The following is a 23,202-nucleotide window of genomic DNA, read 5'->3' as shown; positions in this document are numbered from 1 at the left end:
TCCTATTTCCTTCAAGAATGCTTAATTGTTACTTTTTACTTGAAACTATTCTCAATTCCCTATTAAACCCCATAGTATCTCTCTCTCCCATAAATTAACACATTTACTCTAAATGTATTTACATATGTATGTTTCCCCTAATAAAATATAAGCTTCCTGAGAAAACAAGGACTATTTGATTTGTCTTTGTATTCTCCAGGCCTTGACATACAGTGGGCATTTAATAAATGCTTGCTGAGTGACCAATTCTCAACAGGGATAAGGAAGAATTAAGATGTACTAAACTAGGCCTGACATTTGTTTTTAAAGTAATCGAAGCAATCATTTGCTAAGAAACTTTCTGTAGTACTGTTAAATCACATATAAAAACAGTTAAAATTTTAATAGAAAATCAAAACATGACACTTCTTTTTGCTAATCCCATGCATAAAAACATAACCAAAAATCAATGGTAATTTTATGAATAACTCAAGCACATTTTGCTTTATTACTATCATTTTCATAAAATGACATCTAATTTACTGTAAAACAATAAAATTGATTGGACATGTGTTCAGAATAGAAAGTTATAAGCAATATTTTCAAATGAAATTTAAAACATTCTAGTACTCACAAACACAAAAAGATTTTTCTAAATGGTATGACCTCTTGAAAACAATTATAAAGGACTTCAACTACGTTTACAAGACACAATCCTAAACAATACCTTTTTACACCCATCTCTTTCATTCTCTAAATAAATACTGATACACACAAAAATAGTCAAATAAACCCTAAGATAATCATTATTGTAGGAATGACAGCTCTCTGGGAGTAAAAGCTCTTAGCTATCAAGACAAAAGTAAATCTTTTACCCTAAAAATATTAGGTTTCCATCCAATTAAAAACTATCAACTCTCCTATCAAGTAGTATTGTTCAGCACTTACATACAGACAATGATATCCCTTTTCCGTTAAATGTTCCAGGACAGGCTAACTCTGCTCTATCAGAATTAAATTGGTAAAAAGAGACAATGAAAAGAACATTGATCTGGAGAACAAGAGTTTGAACTAGCTCTTTTGCTACTTCTATGAATTATACAAGTTATTTACTTTTCAAAGGCTTCACTTTTCTGTCTATAAAATGAATAGGTAGGACTAATTGATTTCTAAGATCACTTCCAGCCTTCTCACAACCCAACCCTAAGACTATATGAGTATCATGCACATAGAATGCCTGTAATAAATATACACCTTTAAACATTAAACATTAAAAAAAAACATAATAAGAAAATATAAGTATACTAGAATTCAGTGATGTACTTCAAATGGCTAAAAAGAAACTAGACATCTTATTATCTACATATGCATATATATATCTTAAAATAATTCAAATAAAATGTAAATGGTAATTATTGAAGTGGTAACTATTTCTTCCACTCCAACAAATCCTGAAAACTCTTAAGTCTGAGCAGCTTTGACTATAATATAATCTGATACTAAATGTTACTAAGATTGAATGTCCCTAAAAATTGAATGCAGAAAGCTGCTCTGATAAAGTTCTGATATTAGAGAAATAAGGCACTGATTAATATGTAAGAATGCCATTTCCAAACAAATCAATGGTAAAAAGACAATTTGCAAAGGAAAAATTCCAAACTATTAACAGCTATAGCAAATACTATAAATCACAAAGTGATAATTATTATATAAATATTATATTATTAAATGTAATATATTTAAATATATTGTATAAATATATGTAATTATGTTACATAAAAATTATATACATTACATTAAATGATATATTTAAATATATTATAATAAAATATAATTATTGTTAAATAAATATATTATGTTAATATAAACCACTCAGATTCCTTCAGATTAGTAAAGATGTGAAAAAAGAAAAATGGCTATTTTTAGAGAAATTACAGAAAAATAAGGGCATTGGACTACATTACTACTGGAACTGTGAAGTAGTACAACTGGACCACTGGCCTAGAAAGCAATTTGGAACTCTGCCCCAAGTCATTGAACTGTGAAGACCATATAACCTAGTGATACCACTAGCCCCATATAGCAAAGAGATCAAAGAGGGGAAAAAACGTGCCAAAAAATATTTATAGCAACATTTTGTCATAGCCAAGATTGCAAAATAAAGAGGATGACTTATCAACCAAGGAATGCCTGACCATATTATAGAGTATGTAACTGTAATGGAAAAATGAAAAAAGGAATGGTTTCAGAAAAACCTAAGAAATGGTGGAAAGTGAAAATGAGCAGAATCGGATGAACTTACTTTCAGTAACAATGAAAGAAAAACAACTTTGAAAGACTTAAAAACTCTAATCACATGGTTAATTTGATCAATTAACCATGAGCCCAAAGAAGTGATAAGGAATTATGCTGTCTACTTTCTGAAATTTTTGAATTTGGCAAATATATACATTTGTTCATAACTATAACTTACTTATTACAAGGATTATTTTTCTTTTTGTATTTCTTGAGGGAAAGCATTTGGGAGCAACAGGGAAGCAGCTATAGGATCATTCCCCTTGACCATTCCCTACCACCTAAAAGGATTTTTTTTTTTTTTTAAAAACATGCACAAAGGAGAGGACTGATGAAAATTCAGAAGGAAAATAAGCAGGATATCCTTGAAACTAATGTGTTGAATATATATCATAGACTTAAAAAGAAAGTTTAAGTAAGTGAACTTGTATTTTCAAGTATGTTTTTCTCTTTCTACTTAATACACAAGAAATATTTTTTAAATTTAATATTAAATTTAGAATTTAAAAAAAACCCTGAAAAATTGCTGCTCTAAGCATTTTTCTGATAGCACAAAGAATGATACATTTATAGAGATGGCAAGACAAAAGGGCCAATTATGAACTCTTTCAGCAGAGATGCACTGGAGGTAGAGGGTGAATAGTGGAATAGAGAGGGAACAGAAAAATGAAGACTGATGTGGCATGTAGCATGCCTTGGGGGCAGAGATTTGGACAATGTAGGAAAAAAAAGTCCCAGGTCCTTTTTATATTCTTTTGCCATGTGCTTACATTCCTAGAAAATAAACATCAAAATATGTAACCATTCATAAGTATTCATAGCCATTCTATATGCATGAATGAAAAATGTACTTTTATAAGGGCTAAGGTCTCCACCCAAATCAGACTCTGATTTATTCATTGAGCAAAATAAGTTTTTCAATACATTCAATACATATAAGCAAGGATAGCCTATTTCACTAAATACCACGAAAAGAAAAGTGTCCTAAACTCTTGTAATACTTGTCAATTTTCTTATTTTTTTTAATTGACTAGAAGGCACTTTCACCTAGATGTCCCATGGGCATCTTAAAAATCATTATGTCTAAAATAGTTCTCTCTCCCTTCAAACTCTTACTTCTTGACTTCACTATTTCTCTTGAAAGTATCACCATTATTCTAAAAACACAATCGTAGATTTATTCTTGACTTTTCCATTTCTCACTCTTCATGTATGTCTCGTATATGTTTTTCTCCATTCATGTGGCCACCATGGTGATCCAGTTCTTCATTATCTCCTGCTCGAATTATTGCAATAATCTGGTCTCTTAGCACCCAATATCCCCTCTCCAACCCATGTGTCATACAGTCTACAAAGAGACAATCTTAAAGCACAAATTTAACCTTTAAAGATCTGACTCAAAAATACTGTCTGAAAAAAACTTCGCGCACTTTTTCTACTACTACACCAAATTATTTTATTTGGCATTTAAAGGTCTTCATTCACAATCAGTTTCCAGTCTATCTTTCTAAGCTTACTGCATATTCCTGCTTATTGTTCCCCAGATATTCCATTTCCTATCTCCATATCTTTATACTGGTAGTCTTAACATTTATGATTGTGCTTGCTTTTCACCTGTCTTATGGAATTCCTACATCCTTCAAAAAATCAACTCAAATCTTGACCCCAAAGAAATCTATACTGATCTACTTCCCTACCAACACATTTACTCTGACATTTTTATTTTGCACTTGTTGTTCCTAATAAAACATAACCTCTTTAAGAAGAGGGGTTAGTTGATTTGTCTTTATAGGCATAGATCTAGAACATAGTAAATGCAAAAAATGACTCTAAATCCAATAAAACAGCTTAATTAATCTTGAATGTCCTAAAGGATATATCCCAAAGTGATTAAATAGCATTATAAAAACTATATATGGATATCTGATTTACTGAGTCAATCCTGCCTGAAGTTCTAAGAATTCTTTTATCAATGCTGATCTGAAAATAGCTTTCATTGAAATAGATTTTTCAGAAATGCTGTTTTAGTGATTCAGGGACATTAGCGAAGCCCATCTACCCACACACCCCCCTTTCCTGTTATTTAAATACTCATGCCCACTAAAAGTAAAACATAAACATTAAAATATGTGCAAATGAATAAAATCTATCTTTCCCCAAAAGGTCACTAGCAAGCTCAGCTTTTCTTCTTTTGTCTGTATGAATAAGGGGAAAGCTTAAAGCAAACTAGTTGACGTGATAAATACCATGTCACTATAGTACTGCTTATCTCACTGTAGGAATATTAAGAAAAACTATTAATTTCTATTAAATATCTTGCAGGTCTGTATCAGAGAACCTAAAAAACCCCACCACCACAAAGAAGCCTCCAAAAGACCCATTTTTCTTTCCCTTTTCTAACTAAGCATATTGTATCCAGAAATGTTTAAAAGGGATAGTAGAGAGAATTAAAATTCTCCTGGAAAAAGATTTTCTGCAAGAATGAGATCTTTTATAGGATAATTAACTCCAAACAATATTACTAGTCCATTGGGATATTATTTACCTAAAGTGGTAGGATAATTAGCATAAGTAAAAAGAAAACTGAACATCTTAAAAGTGTGAATGACACTGTCCTTATTAGAGAGGTGGAGAAATGAAATTTTATTAAAAACTGCTCCAGATGACAAACTTACCTGGTTTTTCAGACATACAGGCCACACATTTACTGTCTTCTCCTTTATTCAATACACAGCACACTAAACATTCCCAAGAATCCTTGGGTTTTTTGAATTTATCTCCAAATCCCAAGGTATCAGTGAGAGTATAACTGGAAGATGAAGGAGTCACAGTTACTGCATTTTCTGAAGCCACCGGCAATGTCAAGGTTTGCTTAACTCCAGTCCCAGGTTTCGGTGTTTCACAAGCCACACATTTTGTAGCTTCAGATTTATTTTGTACTAAACAGGTATCACAATCCCAAGTTCCCACTGCTGGTTTAAATTTGTCTCCAAAACCTAAAGTCCCTGCTGTGGGAAGAGCTGATCGTACAGAGTTACTTGGTGTCGTCATTCCAGTTTGTTTAGCAGTATCTTTTGGTGGCACTTTAGCAGCTTGACAGGCTACACATTTATTGTCTGTCACTCTGTTCTGCACTAGACATGTATCACATTGCCAAGTAGTTCCAGCTTTAAAAGTTTCACCAAACCCTGGTCCACTAGAAGAAAAGGTACTTATTGCAGGTCTGGTATAAACTTCTATGCTTGTTGTAGCAGGCTGTACAGCAGCAGGAGAACCAGTCTTTGGAGATGTGAAACCTAATATGTGTGTAGGGAAGTTGGGAAGGATGGGGGTAAAAGGGGGAAAAGAGAAGGGTAACAACAACAACAAAAAAAAATTGAAAAATTAATAATTGAAATATTTAGCCAAACCTTGATATAGGAATGATCATTCAGACATGACAATATTACTCTCCTGAAGTAGAGGGCAATCATAGCAATCAACAGAAAAATTTCTTATACTAAACCATCATGATCTAGTTTTCTTTTTCCCTTGCTGAACTGTACTTTCATATATAAATTTAAGACATAACTCTATACAATATAAAAGTCAGAAAGAAAACTACTGCCAAAAGGCTTATACAACTGCCTGTGTATTTTTCCCTCAGCTTGTCAGCTAAGAGTAGTGTTTGCAATTTAAAATACAAAAAAATTTATTTAGACATATTAGGGAGGAGAGGAGGGGGCAGCTAGATGGTGAAGTGGATAAAGTGCCAACCCTGAAGTCAGAATGATCTGAGTTCAAATATGGCCTCAGACACTTAACACTTATTAGCTAAGTGACATCCCCTCGTCCCCAGCAAAATCACTTAATCCTAAATGTCTAACAAAAAAAAAAAAAAAAAAAATATAGAGATAATAAAAACATGTTAGAACCATAGTTTGCTAATCCCTCTTCTAGGGCAAATTAAGAATACTAAGCCAACTAATACCCAATCGTAGATATATATACTAATGGCAAAGCTCTTTATTTTTTCTATTTAAATGCATGCTATAATCTAGTTAACATTCTTTTTAGCAATGTGGTTTTTTTTTTTTAGGGAATGTTCAGGTCAAATTCCTTTAAGGATTATAAATCTCTTTCCAAGAAGCTCTATAAAGTCCTAGGCTTGATACAACCAACATTATGATAATACCCTTTTCAATAAATAAACTCCAGTGGCCCTCAAATACAAAATCCTCTGCTTGAAATTCAAAACCCTTCATAATCTAGGCCCCTATACTTTTCTTTCCCCCCATCTATTCTACCTCAAGTAAACCACACTCTACACAAGCTCCACCACCCCCCCAATTATTTCCTACTTTCTAACATTCAATTTTGTTATTGCTTTCCTGAATTCCAGGGATAGGCTTTAAAAACTAAAACTAAAAACAAACAAGAAAAAATTCTCTATCTAGGTTACATCATCTATTCAGTGGAGATTTTAAGATGTAGAAAAGGATCAGTGATTAATATTAATAAAGTATTAATATAGATCTGAATATAAGGTTATTTTTTTGAGAAAATTACTTAACTACTATCTTACCAGGACTTTTCAGAATATCCAGTACACTCCCTTCTTTCAGGGTTTTTGCAGGCCTGAAAGGGCCCTCATAATCTTCATTTTCCTCCTTCTTATTGCTTGTGCTATTTATAGTGGTGGAATCTTTAACTGTAATTTGAAATGTATTATTAATAAATGCAAGTGAAAAATTAAAACACTTAACCCCATCAAGCAGCTACAATTCAATACATTTAACAGATCTTCAAAACTAATCTTCAATAATTTAACTTTCAAAAAATCTTGCAACTTTTGACATGTCACATTTACCCATCTCCTCACAACTCCTAGAGTGAGAAGCATAGTAGATAAGGACTTAAAAGGCCCAAGGTGAAGCAAATTTTTCAAATTCACATAGCTAGAAAGTAAAAATGGAAACCTAAGCCTGGATTCTTATTTGACAACAATACTATAGAAAACTTATTTTAAATTGTTTCAATAAGCATATTCTTTAGAAAAAAAGGATGCCAATTCTTATATTCAACTAAACTGAACTATCAACCAACTCAACAACGAATGAATAAAAATCTTCTTGAAATCTTCCCTCCCTTTTATTCAATGGTAAATTCAAGAAAAGAAAGTCAGCCTTTAATGTCATATATAACTTTCCTAAAGGAACCAAATAATCTGATGTGCTGAGTATTGCTTGAAGAATTTAAATGATGGAATTCATTGCATTATATTAAGAAAACAAAAGACAATACAAATACTATTTGAAAAAAAATTTTTTTTTACCTATCTTTTTAATAATCAAGCATTTTTTTTCTCTATGCCCCATTATCCTATATTGGGGAGGAAATTACAAAACCCTTTTAACAAATATATTCAAGAAAAATTAAATCCCTACATTAGTCATGTACAAAAATGTTTGTTTCATTCTGCATATTAGTCTAGTAAAGTAGCATTCATTATCACCAGTCTACTGGAATTATTCTTATCATCATTGCATCAATGAGATTTCTTAAATAATTCATTTTTATAACTGATGTGTTATGGAAGGTTTTTCATGTCTCTTGGAAACCATCTCTTCATTTCTAATATCCTTTCTTAATTAATGGACACCCTTGTTAATTTCCATGTGTTTGCTATTACAAATAAATAACTGCTTTTTTTTTTTTTTTTGGTAGATATGGGATCTTTTTAAAACTCTTACCTGCTGATGGGAAAAGCCTATATAGCAACATTGCTTTATTAAAGAATACACAGATTAATTAACTTTTGGGCCAAAGTGTCAGAATGGGTAGGCTATTTCACCAACTCCACCAATATTTAGCTTTTTCAAGCAGAGGAGTATGCTCCCATTTTCCTTTTGTAGTCACCCCTGCCATATGATGGATGTGGTGTGGAATGTCAGAATAATCTGATTTTTTAAAAAAATTTTTGTATAAGTAGAAAATGCTTTCTTCCCTTGAAATCTGTCTATGCATATCTTTAACCATTTATCAACTGGGGAATGGATTTTATCAAATTTGAATCAGCAACTCAAATATCCTGGAAAAGAGACCTTTATGAGAGAAGACTGCTTAAAAATTTATTCTAATCACAGCTATAGACTTTAATTTTATGGAACCAAAATGACCAATTCTTATCTTCAGTACTATACATTACTCTCTACTCCTTATTTGGTTATAAGCACTTTCTCTATTTCCAGATCTGAAAAGTAATTTCTTCACTATGCTCTAGTTTTTGATGTGACCTTTTATATTTGAACTTGGAATATGGCATAAGATACTCAACCGCACCTGACTTCTACCACACCTCTGTCCAATTTTCCCAACAGATTTTGTTGAAGGGTACCTTTTACTCTAGTAGTTGAGATCTTTGGGTTGATCAAATTATTAAGCTACTGGATTTGTTTGCTTTCATATATTGTTGTATCTATTATATTCCACACCTCAACTTTTCTTTATTAACCCATACCAAAATTTTCAAAAACTATTACTGCTTTGTATTTGGTACTACTAGGTTCTCTTTCCCATTTAAAAAAAAGAGTTTCCTTAAATATTCTTAACCTTTTGTTTATGCAGATGAATTTCATTATTTTTTTCTTCTAGTTTTACAAAGTAATTCATTTTTGTAGTTTGGCATGCCATTAAATATCTAAATTAATTTAGTCTGCATTATTAATTTTTGTTGTTGCCTAGGATGAAATTATCATTACTAGTTTTGCCCTTTTTTTTGAGTTCAGGTAAGGTATCACTTTTTATTCCAAATCATTATTTTAACTGAGTTTTTGTTTCTAGTGTTTCTTATAAACAACATTAGATTCTGTAGTCTAATCTACTTTATCCTCTTCTGCTTTATGGGTGAGTTCATCCTAACCATTGTTATAAGTGATGCCACCCTTTTCACATTTATATAAAATTGTACTTAAAATAGAGATTATATAGAATAATAGTAATGTCCTCCATCTTCTGCCACCTTTTTCTTTCTTCTTTCAACACCAAAACACCATAAAATCACTCCAAAGTCCTATCTTATTTAACCCCCTCTGACTCCTGTCGACACTGGAAACTGAAGAGACCACTGTATATAGCTCCCTCCTTATTAGAAGTAAATAATTCATTTTCATAAAAGTTCCTTCCAATTGTTCACTTATAATTTATCTTTTTAATGTTTCTCTTGATTCCCATGTGTTATAATTCTAATTTTTCATTAATCTCTGGTACTTTGATCCGTAATGCTCAGGTGTTTCTATTTCATTGAAGGTACCCTGGGTTCCTATGAAGGATTATGCTGTTTTCCTGATTAAGTTACCCCTAATTGGAAGGCTGTTTACATTACTTCTTCTTTGACCTGGAAGGTCTGAATTTTTACTGAAATATTCCATTCATTTTTGGACTGTTTTAAGGTGACTAATGAATTCTATTTTCACTGTTTTTTTGTTCTGGTTGTCTAAGCAGTTCTCTTTCATGGTATCTTGAAATACCATTATCCCCCCCCCCCCCCTTTTTTTTTTTTTTAATATATCTCATGAAGTCACTACTTTTGTTGGTCTGATTTTCAGGGTATCTTTTTATGTGGTTAAGTTTCTCTACCTGCTGGGCTAAGCTATTCTCTTCCCAAGTCTTTCCTCCATATACTCCATTTGCTTGCTAACGTTTTTTGCTTTAAGGCCTCTCATTTCATTGCCAATATTTTAAAATATTAAAAAAAAAAAACTTGAATAATTTTTTCAAAGAATTCTAATTATCCTTATAGGCAAGATGAGCTAAGGCTTGACTTACAGGTGTTTTGGAAATAATCTTTTTATCTTTTTGTTTGTTTGTTTGCCTGTTTACTCATTCTTGGGGACTGAAGCAACTATAAAACAACCTCATTTCTCACCTTGGTGATCTAATCTGAGATCACCCCCTTTTCCTGAGGACATTTCCCTTTCTCTGCAGAATCTGATGATTAAGAGATCCTTTGTCTCAGGGACTGAATCAAAAGTCCTACCATCCTTTCAGGAATATGAAAAGGATCAACAGAGCTGCAGGGATTGAGCTGTAGGATAACCTAGAGTTATCATGTAGCAGTCATGGAAACTGAGCTGAACTGCCTTCTCCTATTTTGCCATCCTACCATATCTCCATCTACTTCCACATATCTTAATGCACTTCTCAGCCACAAAAATAAGAAACCCTAACAATGAAAATGGGACAATGGTATATATGCCATTCAGAAAGGATTCCAAAGAATTTGGGAATTTCCCAATTATGATGCAATATAGCTCTTTTGACCCATGACTTGATCATCTATTAAGGAATAAGATTTAAGCAGTCTTTAAAAAGTCAATATTCTAAAATATTTTCCCTTATGTACGGGTATGATTTGGTAATCCATATAGGTTTAATAGGACCTTAACTGTGAAATTTAAAATGATGTTATATGCATCAGTGAAATACAGCATATTCCACTTTAATTAAACTGTACATAACTATATAGTGGACAAAAATGAATGATTCTTCAGAGAATTAAACTGTGTGTACAAATCAAAACTACCTAAGTCTTGCAACTGTATATGTTAGACACTAATGCAACAAATATTATGAGAATAATTTTCATCACAACTTAAAAAACAAACTCCACGTCCCAAAATGATGGTACATGTAAAACAACATTACAAAATATCATTATACTAACATGAGATTTTGCCAATGATCAGAGGATTACTGAAACCAAAGTTAGGTGTCTAGCATTCAATTTGTCATCTAACTTTAGAAATAAACATTTTTTCTGGCAGTTCTAAGTGCTGTGGTCTTATGGGAATCTTTACAATTAAAAAAAAAAAAAAACAGTCTAACAGGATTTAAGGATATGGGAGTAGCTGAGCTATATACAGGGGGTATCCTACATTTCTAACAATGCTAACACAGATTGGCTGGCACTGTTTGTGTAAATGAATGGTAAAGTAAAATAACTGATTAAACTTTAAAATTCAGCTCAAATCCCACACATGCATAATTTTCTCAATTTTAACTGCTTTCCCTCTGAAGTTTCCTTCTGTTTACACTTTATGTATCTTTTATGTGCAATGGAATTTGCATCTTGTTTTCACTCACTAGATGGTGACCTAGAGGGAAAGGACTATGTTTTTGCCTTTCTTTAAAGCCCCAGCACTCAGCACAGAGCCTGACAGACAACTAATTAGTTAACATCTGAATGTATATATAGGTTGTTGTCTATATTAATAGATTTATTTACATCAAGTAGTTATTACTAAGAACAGAAAAAAGAACACTGTATCTGGAGTCAGATCATCAGTGTTAGAAACTCAAATTTTGCTAAATCTGTGACCTTAGGCAAGTCATTTAATCTCCTTAGATTTAAGTTTCTTATTTACAAAATAATACAATCTCATGATATGATACATCTAATAAAATACAGAAATATAAATGATATAAATAAGGTATTTCATTATACTTTTAATACTAAGATTATCTTCAAAGGTAAAGGTTCTCACCACAAAGAAGAAACTCCAATAAAATAAAAATCTTGCTGTAATATTTCATTATGCATATTCCCTCCCCTCCATCAACATGGCTCAATACTGAATGTAGTTTGTGCGGTAAGTTGCTTTTACTAAAATAACTCATTACTCTACAGCCAGCATGTTAATAAGTCTCTTCAAATTTGGCTAAGCTGGTCCTATCTTGGAGAACAAATACAACATCTCTATCATCTGGCCCATTTTTAAAAAAATACCTTTTTAGATCAGCAGATCTTGCCAGATTTTAGACTCTGTATTAAGCCAATGAGAACTCAAGGTTATTTCCAAACAAATATAAAGATTTTATATAAATATTTTGTTAGAGACCAAAGCTGGAAAAAAAAAAATACTATTAATGGAACAAATATCCTGTCTCAACATACTCTAAAATAATTTGAAAATCAGAAAAAAAAAAATGTGATGGGTACAAGATGTGAATGTATTCATAATTTCATGAATTATTTTTTTCTTACCTGAACTACTTATTGTTGATTCTGAAATATTACTGGAGGCAGGAATTTCTGATGATTTCACAACAGGCACACTAAATGTAAATCCAATCTGCAAAGAAATATTTTATCTAGCTTTAACAAAATATGAAACCTAGAAAAATACATTGTAGGTGGGAATTTTTTAAAAAATATTACATATGTACCTCTTTGAATTTCTGTGACTGATCATACAATAAATCAATTATACTCACAGATGTAGGAGGTAGTATGTCTGCCTCAGTAGATTTTACAATTGGAGATGAAAATCTGAATACAGGACTGCCAGCATTATTTGGAGAGGCTGCTTGTACCTAGTTTTCCAAAGTATAAGAGGCACATAAAAAATAATTACAAAACTTAAAGAATTAAGGAGAATTTAGAAAGTTAGTCACATCCTTCAAGTATTAAAATAAGTTCTGAGCTCTTATATTTTCCTTTGGAAACAGAGCATTCATTTATTGAAAGAAAATAACATCCTTGTGAGAAACAAAACTCAACCAAGAAGTAGCAACTTAAACTCAATATGCTAGCTTTTTACTTCCAAGTGGATTTTTCTATATTAATCTTATTCCTTTTTCTATTTTTATTAAAACTATGCATCCAAAACAATATAACTTGTTTGTTTTAATCCATCCTCCTGACTATAAATTTAGAGTGAAATACAACAGTGCAACATTTTTAGGGCTCCCAATCGTATTTCTTTATCTTGTCAATATAATCATTCAAGGAAACTATTTCATCAAGAGGAATTCTTTTAATAAAATCGATCACAAATATTACTGTACCTGAAAAACTTAATACCTTGAAGCTAAATCTGGCGATCCTCAAATGAGACATAATGTCTGGCCATCCCCTTCTCTTGGCAGAAATTGCCAATTTACAACATCATTAAAAAAAAAAAAAAAAAAAAAAAAAGGCAGAAAAAAAGTTCCTGTTCCCAGCCTTTCTACCTACATGTAACTTTCAATAACTTCAAAATGAAAATCAGATTGCATTTATCCTACAAAAAAGCAAAACTTTATGAAATAAAATTCTTTTAATTTACCTTATTTGACAATGACTGTGTAGCACTGATGGGTGATAGATAGGAAGAGGTACTCAAAGAAGAGCAAAAACTGAAGACAGGCAATGCAGTAGTAGTAATTGGCAGGGGTATTTTTGGTAGTACTGGTGCTTCCACTTCCTAAAATGATAGATAATTCAATTATGTTTTATAGTAAGACTATTCTTTCCTTTATATTAAATCTTAAATAGGATGAATATAGGAAAAAAGTCCCAAAATGAAATTTAGGAGAATATTTTAATTAAAGTAACTCATTTTTAGATAGCATTTTATAAAACAAGATAGATTTTAAAATTTAATCTTTATTATCACCTTATGAGAGAAGTTGAGCAAATATTATGTCCATTTTATACATGAGGAAACAACTTTAAAAGGGTATCTACTTTATCCAAGAGAACACAGTTATTAAGTGGGTGGGTGGGTGAATCAGTAGTAAAAGAATCTATTATCAAGTGTTAGCAAAAATGAGAGGAACGTCAAGAGAAAAACAACCCTCTTCGTCTGTGATAAAGAAAGAAACCTATAAGGCACAATCTTCTATTCACAATAGAATTTAGAAAATTTCATTAAAAAAAAAGTTTGTTAAAAAAGACTGGCACTATCCCTTGACCTTACATTTTAAAGTAAAGTCCTATTGAAAAGATGGATAAGAACAAATTTTTGATGACAAATTTCAAAATAAAGAATAACAACCGGCATTTATACAGCCCTTTAAAATTTTCAAAAGGTCTTTAAAATGCACTATTTCATTTAAATCTCATGACAAATACATAAAAATGAAGTCTATTGATATTATTCCCATTTTACAAATGGATAGTAAATTTTAGGTTAAGAAACTTGGGTGTGTCACACAGCTAGCAATTATTAGAGGTGGAAATTAGAGGCATCACGGACTCCAAAATCAGTATTCTATCATCTATACTACATTGGAAAAAAAAAAAAAAAAGCAAAAGCTATTTTAAGAGTTTGAAACATCTATATTTGTAACTTATCAAATAACTCACATTTTTGAAAGGTACATACAGAAGACGGAAGCAAGGTTAAGCAACTGATGATGCTAAAAAGCACTTTGGTCTTATAAGAATGTGAAAATTGTAGACCAAATGAACTAAGGCTTTTGATGAATGCTAAGGACCAACCAAAAAGGATTTTAAGTAATGGTAGAAGCATGAATATAAAAGGAGTGCTGTTCATAAAGATCATAAAGAATTATGAAAAGACAGTACTAGCAATGCAAAGTAGGCTATCTAAGAGATATCTGCTCACTAGTATTTAGAGATCTAATGAGATCACTAAATGGGATATCATAGAGAAAGAAGAAAAGGAAGCCTATGTTTGAAACTTTGGGAAATCTGGTTATACATTCCAGATACCTAGTATCTTTCAGTGTCAGTTTCTTTACCTGTAAAATGAAAGTGGGACTAGATGAATTTTTTAAATTGTAATATTCTAATCTTTCTGCATATAGTTACATTGAATGGGAATAATAAAAAAGAAACAATTATATAATGTTTTAATGTTTGCAAAGCACTTAATATTATCTCATTTTATCTTCACAACTCTAAAATGACCTTGGGCAAGTCACTTAACCCTAAATCCCTCAGTTAAAAAAAAAAAAAAAAGCTACGAAGAGGGCAAAAAGGAGGAAGAATGAGAAAAGGCAATATTAAGAGACCACTATTAACTTTCTTTTAAGAGAGTAGTTTCAGTGGAATGGTGAAGTCAGAAATCAAGACAACAAGGACATACTCATTCTTTATCCAGATTATGAAGAAATTAAATCTTCATGAAAAATATTTAACTAAGAATAGCTTAAATTTCAAATAGATTTTAAAAATTTCCTAGGATACAAAAATAGGTATTTTAATATTGTAACATCATTAAATGTTTCACTTTTCCCAAGAATTTTGAGAGAAAGGGAATGGAGGGAGACAGGGTAAAGAGTGAGAGAAAGAAATGAAAAAGACGGGAGGGACAGAAGGAGGGAAAGGGGGGGGAGGAAGGGAGAGAGCAATCCCACCTCTTCATCTTCAGGAAGTTTAGACACAAAACGGGTTCTTTCCCGTCGCATCTTGCCACCACCACCCACTCCTGAAGAGAGTCCATTGGTGGCAGGTGTACTGAAGTTTGGGTATGAAAAATCACTAGCACAAAAAGAAGAAAAAAAATTTAAGAAACTAAGTCATAACTTGTTTATAAATTTTATACTAGTTGTCATCAGTACTAAAGAGTAATAATAAAAAAGAAAAAGTTAATCATTTCTGAAATGTATTGGTTAAAAAAACATACCTCATTTCATAGTACCAACTACTTATTTACTAAAGAAACTGAGTTTTTGTTAGTGTAATGAAGAATTACTTTCTTCAATGTGGGGTAAAAGCCACAGTGATAGAATCTTTTATTAGAGGAACTATTTTTTTTTTAGTCTTCAAAATGTTATCTGACTCCAAACTGTGATTTGGGACATTTAAAAAAAAAAAAAAAAAAAAGACAAACCATTATTGACAATAAGTTATAAAAGCACTGAACTTGTAATTTTGTGTGGCATTTTAAAATTCTTTTTAAAGGCAAAAAATATGTATATAAATTAAGCAAATGACCTGATAAAATAAGTAACACAGATATATTGCATGAAATTTAGGATGATTTTACCTCTCATGTTGCTCTACTTTTTGCCCCGGAGATAGATTTTTCTCATGCCCAATCTGTAAGAAAACATATGTTAGTGATGGACTGGTTTATATTTCATTTGGTTAAAGCTACTGTTACTTCCATACCTTATTTTAACAGCTAATTATATTTAAGAGTTGTTAGAATGTTTTTTAATAATTGCTAAGGACTAAATATAGATTGTCAAAATGCACAAAAACATTTTTAAATTTACTTTTAGAATTGCACATATTTAATTTACATCACATTGCCTACTTCTTGGGGAAGGGGGAAGTTAAGGAAGGGAAAGAGAAAAATTTGGAACACAAAATTTCTACAAAAATGAATTTTGTAAACTATCTTTATATGTATTTTGAAAAATAAAATACTATTAAAATTAATTTAGTTTTACAACATGATTTGGAAAGAAATTACGTAGCATGGTCTAATTTCTATTATTAGGTACCATAAGACTTAAAACTAAATTCCTTAATTATTTCCTTGCTAACTAAACATGAAAGCAAAGCATCACCAGAATCAAGTTTAGAGAGAGAGAGTGCTAAACCAGGTGTTATGGAAAAATAAGAAAATCTATCTTCTTGAAATCAGTATTTTGTACATTTTTAGTACACTGGATAATTTAATATGTTTACTGTTATTTCAAGTATTAGTTTCTCAGATGACATAACACCAATTTAAATTAAATATTTCTCTCTTATTTGTTTAGCCTGCATCATCTACATAGATATATAAATAAATGTCTGAAATTATTCATTTTAAGTAGAAAGTAAGTTACATTTGAAATGATGGCCCAACATGAAGATACCACAACAATGATAAACTCTAGTTTTTAAAAAGTCATTGTCTAAAGGAAAAGTCAGCATAAAATAGTGAGCAATGCATTTGTAATCTATAGATCTGGGATCAGAACCAAGCTCTGCCACTTACTATCTGTTAATCTTCTCAGTTTTCTTTATATATATTTCCCCTCATTATATATATATATATAATGAGGGGAAAGATAGACTGTGGTTGCTGTTCCAATTTTATTATGTGTGATTCTATGATTCCATGAGCTATATAAACTTAAGATGGCTCCAATTAGAATAAAATATACTGCTAAACCTTTGCAAAAACAAATTTTAATACTGAATAAGTCGTATTAACCACTAACTGATGATATATTCTTAACTAAATTTTGTTTGAAAGTATTATATCAAATAATTGTGTAAGAATACAAAACACAAAAACCAAAACTAAAGTTGCAGTACACAAATGTAGTCATGCAGCTATCCAGTAAATTTCTTGGATGAAAAGTTGTACAGATATTATAAATTCACTACTAAAGAATTTTTATTAATATAACAGATACTCAATTAGCCAATTATAAAATTTAAGGAGCAACAAAAAATACAGAATTGGCAATTTTATTTTTCCTATTACTCAAACATTTTTCTATTTTATTTGGGCCAACTATCTCAAAAGTTAAAAGTGGTCACCATCACATTAAAAACTTTCAGTGATGCCAATGTATACACAAACACCTTGAATTGGTGATAAGGCATAAGGACTAAAGGGCAGCTACATGGATAGTAGACGGTAATGGATAATGCCAAGCCTGGAGTCAGAAAGATTTAAGTTCAAATGTGATCTCAGACACTTAACTAATTGTGTGACCCTAGGCAAACCACTTCACCTTATTTGCTTCAGTTTCCTCATCTAGGAGCTAGAGAAGGAAATGGCAAACATCTTTTGTATCTCTGCTAAGAAAAGTCCAAACAAGTTCCCTAAGATTTTGACAAAAGTGAAATGACTTGCCAACAATGACAGGATTGGAGCTATGATTTCAATGGAATAGGGAACATCTGGGTGAGGTAACTGTTCTACCAATGGAGGTCAACTTCTAAGTCTTAAAGAGTTGCCTAAAGATCAGCTTCTTAAACTGTGATTCATGCTCCCACATGGGCTTTTGTACCTGAATAAGGGAGTTATAACTTATGATATATTATCAGTAAATGTTTGATTTGTACATCTATTTTTTACACCTATATACTCAAGTCAAGTAAAAATTTCTTGGATGAAAAAGCTGTGAGAGGAAAAAGTTTAAGAAGTCCTAGTCTATAGCAGAGGACCAGCCTCTGCTATATATTACCCCTATTTCAACCTGAATTTCACACCAAGGGCCCAAAGCACTAAGGTTTTAAATGACTGGCTGAGATCATTTAAGACAAATGATTTGAACCTACGTTTTCTTGGTATTTTGAAATTATAAAGATAAAATTTTCATATATTTCGTAATTCTTAATTTGTGCTTTAAAAGGATGAAAGTTAAGAAAAGATGGCAGAATCTTAATGAGAACATTACAAAGATATGCATAATTTCAGTTTAAATTTGCATTAGAATCATAAGATTATATATATACAAAATGAAAGGCAGCTTAAAAATTTTCCAACTCCTCATTTTTTTTTACAGATAAGAAAACTTGTGCTCTTTAAAGATTGATTAACCTAAGATCATGAAAATATTAAACGGCAGAGACAAGTTTCAAAGCCTAGTCTCAGTCCTGAATCCAATGTTCTTTCTATAGCACCAATGAGTCCATAATAATAATTCCAAGAAAAGTCTTCCTAATTAAGAGCTTAGATAAAGTATAGCACTATAAAGTGCTACATTTATCTTATCAGTTCAACTATAAGTATAATATATATTGATATGCATTTGAATGAAAATGTACCCAACTAAACACCAAATAGGTTTAATAATGAAAGTCATATTTCTGCTTCTTTCATAGTATAACATATTAGTAGAGTATTTATACTTATTATAATCTTTATAATAATTAAACACTCAAATCTTCCATAATGACAAAAATACAACTGGAGACAAAAGTATAGAGTATACTTACATTGTGCTTTTTATCTATTCTCTGATTAGTCTTTCTTGTTTCAGCAGATGGAGTTAAAGATGGTTTAAAATACACTGACCGACTGGTTGCTATAGAAATTGGCTTTGGGGTCATGAGTCTTTGAACAGGAGGACAGTGGGATTCCATCTTAAAAGGAAACAGAAATCAAAAGTAAAACTAACTTTTACTTATTTTGCATCAATTTTATTCATTTACAAACAACTTACTAACAACCTGAAGGTAAACAAGAACTACACACACACACACACACTATAGTATGATTTCTAAAAATATTTTATCACAGACAAAAATCAACATTAAAGAATACTGAAGAACACTGATAACAATTGAGATGAGTACTAATTCATAATCTGAAGTCTAAGATTCTAAATGTGGGGCAATTAACTATTAAGTTTAATGACTCCCTTCCTACATGCTCCAAACAGATTATAGCTAAACTAACTAGATTCAGAGTAAGTCATTACTTTAGGCAAACTAAAGAATTTTTATAACTCTCACAACTGGATTTAATTTCTTATGTTATCCATGTCGAATTGACTTTTACTTCATCTATGTTCAGATTAATGTATATTTATTCTCCATAAAACTTTATAGATATCCTAGGTTAAGACCCATAATGCAAACTAGATAGTGAAAACAAAGAGGCAATCAACTTCTCTAACTGAAAGGATTTCTCACTAGTAAATTCAAACCATAATTAGAATATAAAAAGCACAAGTATGATTAATATTTTAACATCAAGAATAAGAAACCTACTGTTAGCAACACATAAACGAACTTTATCTGAAGTACACAAGTGTTCTGTTAACACTATTTGCAATATCAAAGGACAGAAAAACACTGTGTTGATTTAAGATTACCGCAGTCAAGAACTTCTGTTGCTGTCCAAACACTACAACATTATGAATAGACTTCTTTCACTCAACAACAGCTGTAAACAGCAATAGTTTTCAGAGTATCATCTTGGCAAACTCATCACAAGTGTGACTAATTCAATGTAATACTCTCTACCAGAGGTATCAAAACCTACTCCACCACATGTCTGAGTGTAGCCCAACTCCAAACCAAATCAAAATGTCATTGGGAAATATTTAACAAAATAAAAGAAAATTTAAAAAAATACAAATAATGTTAATGTGTGGTTTTCTAAGACTCTATGCAGCACAGAGAACTATTTAGTGGACCCATTTCTATTTAAGTCTGATACCACTACTTTACACTATAGTTTACGTTTGACAAACCTTGAAACAGCAAACTTCAAGAATGTAATGGGACTCATCTTGTACCATCAGCTATTGTGCCCACAAAAAATTTACTGAAGACAATCTTCATAGCTTGATAAAATTTCAGCAGATAGTTCATCATACAAATTATTTCACTCTTTGTTCAATTTGAAGCAAGGATTTCTTACAGTATCTCTTGGGGGTAAGTTCTAGATACCTGCTAAAATTTTTTGAGGGCCAACTCTATCACAAGAAACTAAATTTTATTCCAGATAAGATGCCTCATAAAGATCATTTAACACAACTTTCTCATTCAAAAGAAAAAAAAAAAAAAGTGAGAGGAAAAACTTGCCTGTTAATTGAAAAAAAAAAAAAGATATTTTAAAAGAAAAAATTGACATTAAATATATTTTCAGAGATGTAATCTTTGAACCCACGTTTTCTAACTCCAAATTTAATGTTCTTTTCATTGTACCTCTAACACAGGCAGGCAGTCACTGAATAAACAACTTATTAATAAGCAAATATCTGTGTGTCAAGCATTGTACTAAATGTGGGAAAAAACCTATAGCAGTGTCATGGAGAAGAAAGAATACCACATATTGGCTGGTTCTCAAAAAAATAGTACATCAGCATCATGATGGTATTATCCAATTATCTGTCAATGAAGTATTGCCATTTAGAATTGTTTTTGAAGGATCTTGGTAGCTGGTGGTCCTTGCAATCATCCCTTCCTAACTTATATAAAGCTTTTAACAGAGGGAATAAGGGTTCCTTCTTTTGCTTTGACTGCCTACTTTCTAAAATTTGCCTGTGTCATGACACCGTATTACATAATTAACAGAATTTATTACAGTGACCAAAATGAAAATATACTTTATTTTCAATCTGTGTTATGTAGCCTTACAAAAACAAAGGATAGCAGATAATTTTTCAAAGGGATATATAAAGTAATCTTTAATGGATTTCAAAAAAACTTATTTATTAAATCGTTAGAATTCACAGAAATAGTTTAGTCTGCATGAGGTCTAAAGTTCACTAGACTTAATGACTGAAGCTTCCCAAATTTTGTTTGCTCCAATTTTTCTTTCAAAAGACAATAAAGCTCCCCTTTCAAACATCCCAAATTGCCAAAAATATTTATTAGCAATATATTCTGTACAAACACTGCAACAAAGCCTATAAATTTAAAAATGTTAAACATTTAATTATGTGGCTTAGACTGTTTAAAAAATGTTAAGAGTTGAAATTCAACAATGGATTATGTTTAAAAAAATTCTTTTTAGTATTTTAAAATAATTTAAAACTTTAGCCACTGCTTAAAAAAAAAAAAAAAAGTCTTACCTTTTTCCGTTTAGCCTGAATATCTGCGATGTCTAACCCACTCCTATCCAGGGGCTGGAAAAAAAAAAAAAGAAACTATTAAGTACAGAAAATCCCTCAATTTCTTGCTAAATAAAAATAATTTGGGGTCAACTCAACTTACAGAAGATAGTGGAGAAGAAAAAGCAGATGGGATCCGTTTTGCATCCTGTTGAAGACAATGTTTTCCCAAAAACGTTCAGATATTTTCATTAAAAAAAGCAAAAAACCAACTATATCTACATTCTTGCATTTGAATAAGAAAGAAATTATTTACCGCTAGAGGGCTTGACATCTTCTCCAAAGACTGTAATATACGTCGGGCTGTTGAACTAGTTACTCCATAAGATTGTGAATTAATTTGTTTGGCTTTCATCTGTCTTCTAACTGGTGCCTGTAAAGAAAATCCTGTGTCATTTGTAGGAAGGCAAAATTCAGAGCACATATTTTATGAAAAGTAGATGATTAAAACTAAAAGTGAAATGTATCCAAAGTAAAATAAGGACTCAAAAAAAAAATTTCTATGCCCTCACATGCACACAGACACACAAAAACAACAAGCATTAAACTCTTACTAAGTACCAAGTACTGTGATAAGTACAGGAAATACCATACCAGAAAAACAGCCAAAAAATTCGTGGTCCTTGTCTTCAAGAGGTTCATATTTAAATGGAGAAGACAATACATGGCATATGTATATAAATGGAGAAGACAATATGGCATATGTGTGTATATAGATATTTATATGTACAAGATATAGAGTAGATAAAAGGGAAAAGTCTCCTGTAAAAGTTAAGTTTGAGCTGAATATTGGAGGAATCCAGGAAGGGAACAAGAGAGAACATGCCAGATATGGGGGGACTGCCATTAAAATGCAAAAGTTGAAAGATGGAGTATCATGAATATTCATATACATGATTCAAGTACACTAGATCACAGAATATATTGAAGGTGGCGAGAATTCTGGGAAAATGAGAGATCAGAAAATTTTAAGTTCTCCAGATTTTCCCCCCATTTTCCCCACTAAAATATTTGTGTGAATGCAAACAGGTGAAAAACAACTAAGACTTGGAGTAGAACAGAGGTCCATCTGGGACCAAGAAAGACCCCAGGATGAAGGTTTGGTCTATGTGAAGTTTTAATACCTCCAGGCTAGTTCTGATGAAAGACAAGTAGGGAACTCTGGGCTAACTGGTAGCCTCAGGCCAAAGCATAGGAATTTTCACCTCACCCACAGTATGGAGATTGGGGGTCTGAGTCCAGGAAGACTGGGGGAACATCAGATGACAAGGAATGCCAGGTCCAGCTGTGCTGCTGAAATTCCATCCTGGTCAAGAGGCAACTACTACCTGCCTGGTGAGTGCAGAAACAGTGGGGCAGGGACACTGTTGGCTATGGGCACTTACAAGAGGGTGGAGTTTTTTGTTTTATGTTCCAGATGAGAGGGAAGAGCTGAAATGAAGCCAGAGGCACAATTCTTCTCACCCCAGGAGTAAAAGTGATTACACAAATAAGTTCTTATTTTTAAAAAAATAAATAAATAAATGAGTAAGCAAAGGAAAAAGAGCCCAACCACAGGAAGTTTCTATAGGAATAGGGAAGACTAGGGTTCATCTTCAGAGAAGGATACTGAAGTAAAAAAAAAAAAAAAAAAAAGCCTCC

At 31.7% G+C, this 23,202-nt stretch overlaps 1 protein-coding gene across 1 annotated transcript in view; it reads right to left on the bottom strand.

Moving 5' to 3' along the window:
* Positions 1-23,202, bottom strand: part of NUP153 (nucleoporin 153) — a 72,931-nt gene that overhangs the window by 15,208 nt on the left and 34,521 nt on the right. The window contains exons 6-16 of the mRNA XM_031946807.1: positions 21,818-21,934; positions 21,665-21,709; positions 21,523-21,576; positions 18,935-19,081; positions 16,032-16,084; positions 15,400-15,523; positions 13,362-13,499; positions 12,529-12,627; positions 12,299-12,386; positions 6,839-6,964; positions 4,950-5,570 (exon numbers count right to left, since the gene is read on the bottom strand). Of these exons, the coding sequence (XP_031802667.1) occupies positions 4,950-5,570; positions 6,839-6,964; positions 12,299-12,386; positions 12,529-12,627; positions 13,362-13,499; positions 15,400-15,523; positions 16,032-16,084; positions 18,935-19,081; positions 21,523-21,576; positions 21,665-21,709; positions 21,818-21,934 (1,612 nt within the window). The remainder of the gene's footprint in view (positions 1-4,949; positions 5,571-6,838; positions 6,965-12,298; positions 12,387-12,528; positions 12,628-13,361; positions 13,500-15,399; positions 15,524-16,031; positions 16,085-18,934; positions 19,082-21,522; positions 21,577-21,664; positions 21,710-21,817; positions 21,935-23,202) is intronic.

The sequence above is a fragment of the Sarcophilus harrisii genome, chromosome 1, assembly GCF_902635505.1.
Source record: "Sarcophilus harrisii chromosome 1, mSarHar1.11, whole genome shotgun sequence".
Classification (NCBI taxonomy): Eukaryota; Metazoa; Chordata; class Mammalia; order Dasyuromorphia; family Dasyuridae; genus Sarcophilus; species Sarcophilus harrisii.
This window is presented reverse-complemented; position numbering and strand designations above follow the sequence as displayed.